At 48.3% G+C, this 8905-nt stretch overlaps 1 protein-coding gene across 1 annotated transcript; it reads right to left on the reverse strand.

Annotated features, from left to right (window-relative positions):
• Positions 1–215: 215 nt before the first annotated feature.
• OTP (orthopedia homeobox) lies at positions 216–8135 on the reverse strand. Its single transcript, XM_052647310.1, has 3 exons — positions 8099–8135; positions 6376–6785; positions 216–746 (listed from the first exon to the last, which is right to left on the reverse strand). The coding sequence occupies exons 1-3, from the start codon at positions 8133–8135 to the stop codon at positions 216–218; spliced, it is 978 nt and encodes a 325-aa protein (XP_052503270.1).
• Positions 8136–8905: the final 770 nt, after the last annotated feature.

Genomic DNA, 8905 nt, shown 5'->3' on the forward strand with positions numbered 1-8905 from the left:
AGAGGAGGGCGGAGGGAAGGAAGGGCCGGACGAGACGTGGTGGAGGCCGGGCGGGGAGGGAGCAGGGCGCCGGGGCTGGGGCCGCGGCGGGAGAGCGGGGCAGGGCGCCCGGGCGAGGCCCGGGGCAGGGAGCGGGGGCCCGGGCGCGCGCCGCCGGGGCCTCGGGGCGGACCGGGGGGCGGTGCCGGGGGCGGAGCGGGCCGGGCGCGGCGGCATTAAGTGAAGCTCATGGACACTGTGTGCTCTAGCGCCTTGCGGCGGAGGGAGGCGATGCTCGTGCCCCGCCACACGTCGCTGCTGTCCGGGGAGCTGCAGAGCTGGGGCGAGCCGGAGACGTTGCTGGGGCCGGGGAGGGAGGCGGGCACCATGCCGGGGAAGGCGGGCTGGTAGAGGTGCGACTGCAGCCCCGCGCCGTTGGAGCCCGCCAAGCTGTTGGACAGGCCCATGGAGTTGGGCGGCGGCCCGGCCGCCAGGCTGCACTGGGACAGCGACTGCGCCATGGCTTGCTGCCTGCCCAGCGCCGGCGGCAGCGGCAGCTGCGACACGCCCGGCATGGCGGCCGCCGCCCAGCGGGTGTCGTTGGCATGGAAAGAGCACAGGCTGTCGCCCATGGCGGCGGCGGCGGCGGCGGCAGCCGACGGGAACTGGGGCAGGCCTGGCGTGGGCAGCAGCGTGCCCGGCGCGCGGAACACGTTGGTGGTCTTCTTGCGCTTCTTCCACTTAGCGCGCCGGTTCTGGAACCAGACCTGGAGTGGACGGGGGTGGGGAGACACACAGGGCGCTGTTAGCCCGCGGGCCGGCCAGGAGCGTCGGCGGCCCGAGCCCGAGAAACCCGCAGCGGGTCCACCCCCTCGGCCCCAGGCCGAACACGTGCCATCGGCCCGGCGCGCCCCCACACGCAGCCGGGGACCCTGGTTCTCCACCAGCCCTAGGCAACCGGCGCCCCGGGTCTCCACCGGGCGCCAACTCCAGGAGTCCTGAGTGACCGCGCCGGGAGCACTTACACACCGTGCGGACAGACACCACACGCAGTATTCACCACGCCCCTGCGCGCCGGCACATTCTGCGAGCCGCTGAGACGCACTGGTCTGCAGGCAGGCATGTTGTCAAACCTGGACCCACAGGTGTACAAATGAAGATAAACATGTATACCCGTGTGGCGTAATAGCGTGCCATTAACAATGATGGGGTATAGAATTTTCAGAAATGCTGGAAATTTGGAAATTGATGAAGAGCTGTGGATGACAAAGCCGGTTTCAAAATCGAAAGACAAAAGAAAACCCCTAACGCCATGGATGACGGAGCGGAGAGCTTAACATAGTGATCCATGTGGGAAAGCAAGCGCCACTGAGCTACGGTGTAGTTTGGGTCACCACAGTGACTTCTGATTCGTAGCGACTGGTACTACTGCCACAAGTCCGTGCCTCCTGCTCAAGCCCCTCTAAGGGTACCTTTATCGGGGTTGTGCAGGTGTGCTGGAACCTGCTGCTAGAGCCCTAAGCCTCAGGGCTTTCAGATCTATTATTTCCAAGAATTTACTGAGGATCCCAAATAACAAGGCCTCCAGTTCCCTCAACCCCACCCTCACCCCACCTCATTTCATCTATAAATTTCAGCTATAAAAGCAAATTTTCTGACTACTACAAACCAAAGGAAGTCAAGTTTAAAGCTCACACTATCTATGAATCAAATTTAATTTTGCTCAGACAGACCCAGATGTCTTTTTAAAGGAGATGTGCTTGATAAAATATACTCCAAATGAAAATAATCTTCCTATTAGTTTTTTCTTAACAGTGGACCCTGGAAGTTCAGACTTTATAAGACAAATTTGCCTGTCAATGTCAAATTCACTACCACAGGGGAAGGAAAGGTTCTTCCCATAATACATCAAGTAAACTGCCTGACCAAGAAAACTTCCCCTCACCCCATGTTTAAATTTGATATTTTTTTAAGCCAGACTGTCCATTTGGCAGGCTTACAGTTCAACACATAGTCAGCTGGAGGTTTACTATGAATAATATAAATGATGTGGGACACAGCTTAGGTACTGACTGAATTTTCTCATAATTTAATTTGGTCAATGCAACTTGACCACTGTAAGGTCATGCGTTAATCCAAACGCTTTAGTGTTTATTCTGCAAACTAAAGTATCACAAGTATGGGAGTACCTGACCCCCTTTCCCAGTAAACCAGTTTACACACCCAAGCAAGTGGGGCTACACTCTCCATTACCAACATGAACAGCCCTGCAATCTAGAATTTTCAGCCTTTGGGCTGGCCCTGGCTTTTCTACCATGCATCATCACCCACCACTTTATCTCTTTCTGGTCTCTACCTCATTTTCCATGTTTTTGCCTACTGTAGTGTCCAGATTGGGTAAAGATGCAGGGTCCTTTCCCTGTTAAAGCCCCTTGAGCTAGTGGCACAGTGGATTAAATGAGGCAGCAGGGCCCTAGATAGAGACTGGGATCAATGCGGCAGCAGGCCGAGGATTGAGCTGTTAGTGGAGAGTAACCCACAGGAGCCCAGGAAAGCACCTCGAGGAGACCGACTGCCACAGGTCACTTTGCATTATCCATCCAAGGCTGGACCAGGTGGAGCCCTAGACAGGATGGTGTCTGTGACCAAAATGGTCCCCATACCTCACATTCTGCACCCAGACATATTTTGAAAGGTATCTATAGATTAAAGACCAGTTCCCAGCACCCTGCAAATGTCAGTGACTTCTGAAATGTCTGACTGTTTGTGGTGGGCATGGTGTGGAGAGTGGGGAAAGAAACAGAAGAAAGAGGGGAGGAATTGCCCAGAAGAATCTCAGTAGAAAATATGCCTGCCAGAAAGATTTCTGAATCTCAGGCACAAGCGGAAAAGAACAGCTGTTGAAGAACTAAATATTGTAGAAATAATCGAAAAATTGTGCTCAATTATGTTTGAGGGTTAGTAGTCAAATGATGGCTACAAAATTTTTTATGTTTCATGGCTTACTGGGATTGAGGGGAAAAAATCTACATGGGGTCTGAGCACCTCCGTTCCAAGCTATGATGCATATGTTTTTAAAATGTGAATGTTTCCACTTGAAAACTAGAGCATGACGGATTAAAATGCAGGTAAAACCTAAGGGAGATTTTGAGAATGCACAGATGACAACTCCAGGAAATATATTAACCGCAGCCACAGCCAACTTTGTACTCAGTTTGAAATGCAGCTCTTCTCAGAAGATGCTTAATACAACAGTGAGAATCTAATGGAGGTTGGAATTTAAAAATCCACTTTCATGATATCTGCTGTTACAGTAATATAGACATACTGTAAATGTATTTTAAAATATATAGCCCATTTAATTCCCCACCTATAAATGGCTCAGAAATAGAGAAAGAGGGGAGAAAGAGAGAATATTACTTTCTCCCCCCCTCAAAGCAAACGCTTTATGAAGATCTCATTGGAATCCAGCAAATGATTAATGTGAAGATTTGGGAGGAAATCTGGGGAGCTGTATTAAAGCCTAGATCTCAGGTTCATTTCGATCAGCCAGCCGTGAACTCTGGGCCGAATTCATTACACTTTAATAGTGCTGGGAGAGGAAGAAAATGCAATTTCTCATTCCATTAGAAAACTAGAAAATACTCTCGGCTTGTCCCCCTATTAAGATGTGGCAGGTGACAGGGCCATTCTGGGGGACACGGTCAATGGAATTACAGCACATTATTTTTGTTCGTATAAAATATTGAAAGGCAAGCCTGACTGTGCAGAAGTTATTTCACTGATTTGGTTTTTATGTAAATAAAATATTGAAAGTTAATTAATCCGTGCTAGAGACTAATGATTATGCTTATTATATTGCATTTGATCGCGTAATTTGCATGATTCTCGCATTGCTGCTTAATAAGCCATTCCAGGTTATAAATAATTCTGAAATTGGTTTCTAATAATGGCATGCTATAAAAGGAATGGTTTTATTACACTAGCCAGAAAAGAGGAGTGATATCAGACATGGAATTGGCCTCCGTGTGAGTAGAGGTGCTTTAATAAATACTTAAAAGGATGATATATGGCAGATATAGATAAAAATAAGTATATTGGGTCATTTAGTCTAGAATCAAAAAGTATCTTTAAAAACATACAATTGCAATAAATTAAATGTTTAGATCATTTTTAATCAGTGCAGTGGCCCACATACTGAAAGGAATTTGTGGTAATCTGTTAACTATAAAGAAAACTATGAAGTACTCATCATATAAGAACATAAACCAATTACTACTTAATTTGAATTTGGTCAAGGAGCAAAGATACAGTGAATTGCAAAGTAAATACATTTTACATAAATTATTTTTGCATTACATTACATAATGTTAATCATTTTGAAATGTTAATTAAGAAGGTTATATTGATCTGATTACTTTTTAAACTATGGAACATTATTTTTAAAAATGTTGAAATTACCATTCTATTAAATTTTTCCTATCAGCAGCATCAAGCTATTATCTTTGGTTGAACATTATGCTAGAAGAATTAAAGTACTCTGTCTTTATCCTTCTTGATTATTCTTTTGTGTACTTCTTAAAAATAACTGTTTCTATTACATAGTTTGTGCTTTATTTCATTTATAACTTTTTATATTAAAAGAATCACTGCCATTAACCTTTGGAAGACCTAATAAAGTTTAATAGACCTCGTTTTCTTTTTTCATAAAGTCAGTTGTCCAGTTATATTTTATTTGTGATTCTAAGTTCTATTTTAATTCAAACTAATTACTAGTAAGCCTAGGTTAAGCAACAGCCTTTTAGTCCTTAAAAATTATTATATAGTATTTCTCTTGAGTGAAAAAAATTTATGAATTTTGAACTGACAGGATTTTAACAAGCCAGTATTATCATTAACAGTAATGAAAATATTGAAATTGTATATTTCTGTTAAGGTATGAACTCAATTTCAGATTTAAAAGAGGAGCAAGGTTTAAAAAAGCTTAAGAGCATTAATAATGTACATCTGTACAATGCAATTAATGTGGCTCTGATGCTTAATTTCAATGGCCCATGGTTCAGGGCTTCCAGAGTTCACTAAAGAAATCACCAGATTTACACTGAGTAAAAATGTTAATATAGTGTGTTATACCCTTTATTAACTTGACCACCTTAAGTCCCCAATGACATTTATTTTCTGTTTAAAACAGGCTAGACAGTCTTTAAAATGCTAAATGAAAACACAAAAATTCAACACTGTGATTATGAACACTTTTGACTTTTAGATCAAATGTAAAGTAACTGAGACCTTTAAACTTTGATGTTTAAAATTTGTAAAATGGAAATCTTTAAAATTTTTGATACCAGCTAGAGCTGAGATTGACACAGGATAAGGAATAGAAAAGAGCCTGTCGAGGACAGGCTGGAAAGGTTTTCAGCACCCTGGATAGCTCAAGTCTAACCGCCCCTCTTGGAATTTTCACCTCCAGCACCTATCCATAAAATATTTGATATAATGTTTTCATTCTTCTAAAAAGTGGAAAAAACCTGAGATTCATTGGACTTATACTACTATACCCCAATTTTCAGGAAAGTTACAGGTGTGGTTTGTAAGTTATATATAATTTACAACTTGGAGGGTGGTTGGACCAGAACAAGGGATCAGTAATGATTTTGCTTACTACTGGTCAATCTTTTCTGACCTAAATGTCCTTTCTTCAAATCGGGCAGCTATGCCAGAAAGCCCTTATCCCCCCCACCGCCACCACCCCACACACACTGCCCAAGTTACTTTAGGGGAAACCAGGACTCATAGGCTGTGGGGGATAGCTCCAGCTGCCCCCAGCGCATTGGTAGGCCACCAGATTCGAAGCCTTTATAAGCATCGAAGCTAGAGGGTATTCTGCCTGAGCGCGGCAGGAGTGTGATGTGCAGGAAAACCCAGGTGTGGATCTTTTCTGAAAGGCGCCTACTTCGCCTTATTTTCTCCTTTTTCGTGTTTTCTGTATTGTATGATGCATTCTCCCATTTATCCAGACACGACCCAAACTCATTAGGGGGTAATGAAATACTTGTCTATAACGGGAGCTGGAGTGGAATTGCCGGCGGGGGTTAGCCGCCTAGGAGACACGGAAGGTGGGAGGCCCGGAGATTTCCTTCTCGGGAGGAAGGAAGAGACCTAGCAATCGAATGACGCCAGCTTCGATTTGGAGGAGTTTCTGTGGAAATGTGGTTATACTGGCAGGAGATGGGGGCACTGTCTGCCCATCGATGGGGCCAGTTCGCGGGCAGAGGAGCTAACTTCACCCAGGAAAGCTTAGCCCAGGATCCCTGTAAGGGAAGGAAAGACCCTACTTCCATTGCCTAATTCCTCCCACCCCCTCCTTGTCTTCCCTGGCGCCCAAGCCCAGCGTACCTGCACTCGGGACTCGGTCAGCCCGATACGAAGTGCCAGCTCCTCGCGCATGAAGATGTCGGGGTAGTGAGTCTTGGCGAAGCTCCTCTCCAGTTCGTTGAGCTGAGCAGGGGTGAAGCGCGTCCGATGGCGCTTTTGCTTCTGTTGGCCCTGCTGCTGACCGGCTTGGCTGGGGTTCGGGCCGCCCTGGGGCCCCGGCTGCTTGTCCGGGTCCTTTGCGCTCACCGCCAGTGAGGCCGGCGTAGAGCCCACTGTGGTGATGTCCTCCCCGGGCAGCAGAGTGGCTCCCTCGACTGGGTCGGAGTTGGGCGCTAGGTCCCCCGGATGGCCCCCGGGGTCAGAGCCCCCTACGCCCAGCCTACACTTCACCGCCTCCCGGTGGCCCAGAAGCTCGGCGGCATCTTTCATACCTGAGGAGGCAAGGGGATGGCGGTCACTACTTCCCTGGCCATTCCAGGAGGGACTGTACGCCCCGCGTGGTCCTTTTCCAGCCCCGTGCTCGGCTCCCTCTGCGCCCACGGTCGCCCTACGGAGCAATCTCCCGGGGTGCTCAGCCTGGGGCCCCAGGGTCTGGACTGCCAGGTTGCAAGACCGTCTCCCGGCCTTTTCCCTTCTCTCCGCAGCGGGGTCCCTTAGTAAACAACACATGCTTTCGTCTCTCCCACAATGAAACATTCCTAGTCCCGGCAATGAAACATGCCTCGGAGACCCTTTCATGAACCGTACCCCCTCGGCGTTCTAGGAACTCCAGAGCTTATCCTAGAACCGAGCAGGGGGTGAGGGGAGGTGGGAAGAAAAGAAAGAAAGAAAATTAAACAATTTTCTCCCTTGCTGCCCCACCTGCGCTTAGGCAGCCTGAGAACTCTACCTCCGACCCTCAGCCGATTCCCTCTCCCTTTCGGAAAATGAATACGTTTCCAAGCTTTCCACCCCCCGAAATCAAACCAAATCAGCTCCGCCTCCCCCTCAAATCAGAGAAAGTGTTTGGAAAATGGAGTCACATCCATCACCAAAGATTCCCAAACCGGAAACCCAGAGCCCGGTAACCCAGACATCTTTAAGAAAAGTAAAGTCTCTAGACATAACAGCGAATCAAACTTTAGAGGATTCAACTTTTCTTTCCGGAGATATAAAAGGTACATTCCTCTCAGCCATTGATTGGCAATGCCGACTCCCTTTGCAGGCCGGATGCCTGCGAGGATGAATCTGGCTTTTCTCCTTTCTCAGTGAGTACACTAAGTAAATTGCTTCTATTGCAGTGGCTTCTCCTTCAAGACTGAGTTTTACAAATTCAACCATACTTAAACGAGGAGCAGAAAGAGGTATGGGGAGAGAGAAAGAGGGGAAAAAAGAGAAGAAAGAAATCTGAAATTAAGGCAAACAGGAGGGGAAAAGAGAGGGGAAAAAAAAACACACGCCTCCAAACAAATTATCACGGGGTAGATCGCCCCCTTCAAAAAAAAATAAGAAACATAATAAGGGGGAGGGAGAAAGTGAAAAAATAAGAAAAACAAAAAGTAACAACATCACCCAACTCCTTTGGATCTACATATTCCATAGATTTTTTTTAAAGACGATGTTAAATTAAATTAAACTTTAATGCAGCACAATTACTTTTAAAGAAATTAGTCCATTTAGGGCACATTAAGGTAAAATAAGGAACAAATTGACAATTTCCTGCCCGGGCTTCTCCTGGCTGCCCGGGCGAGAGGCGCGCACTCACCTAGCCTGGCGTCCAGGAGGTCGGCGTGAGACAGCATCGCGCACCGCTCCAGGGCGAAAGCTGTTCCCCCCCAAATTTTAGCGGCTTTAAGTTATTTAAAATAGATATAAGCTATAAGCTATACGATATAGATATATATAGATCACCTAAATGAAAGAAAATTCGGTTTGTGGTTAAAAAGGGGGCTTCTTGCATTATAATGTCCTTTAGAGAGACGGGGAGGTGCTTAACAGTTGAATGAACCCGTGAGCAGCTCGGCGAGGGGACCAATCAGGAGGGCAGCCTGCAAATGTCAGCGCCCGGAGAGTCCCCCACTCCGCCCGCCCGCCCGCCCGCGCCCGCCCGCCCGCCCGCGCCCGCCCGAGGAGGCGGCGGCGGCAGCCCGGGCTGCTGTAGCCCCGAGCAGCTGCTAAAGCAGCGGCGGCCGCCTCGGCCTCGCTCTGGGCTTCTGGGCCCGACCTACGGTAGTTTTTCCCTGAGAGTTTCTCCAGGCACACCTTTCCTTCTGGTCCCGCCCAGGTCGCTCCCAAGGCGCAGCTCTGTGTCTCCGAGCTAGGATCTTCCCGGGGGCAGAGGTAGGGCAGGGGACAGAATAGGGCATAACCCCTTGGTGACCCGGGAGTAGCCCTGGCCTGCGCGCTGGGCAACAGTGGCCTGCTGCTGGCGCAGGCCTGACAGTCCGCAGCACAAGGCACCGCGCCCTCCAGATCGCGCCTAGACTTCGCGGCCGCCCAGCAGGCCTGCGCCTACTGTCCAGACGCCCTGGCTGGGACCGCGGGCCTACAGAATCCCATTTTCCGGGCATGG

Source organism: Budorcas taxicolor, chromosome 10 (genome assembly GCF_023091745.1).
Source record: "Budorcas taxicolor isolate Tak-1 chromosome 10, Takin1.1, whole genome shotgun sequence".
Taxonomy (NCBI): Eukaryota; Metazoa; Chordata; class Mammalia; order Artiodactyla; family Bovidae; genus Budorcas; species Budorcas taxicolor.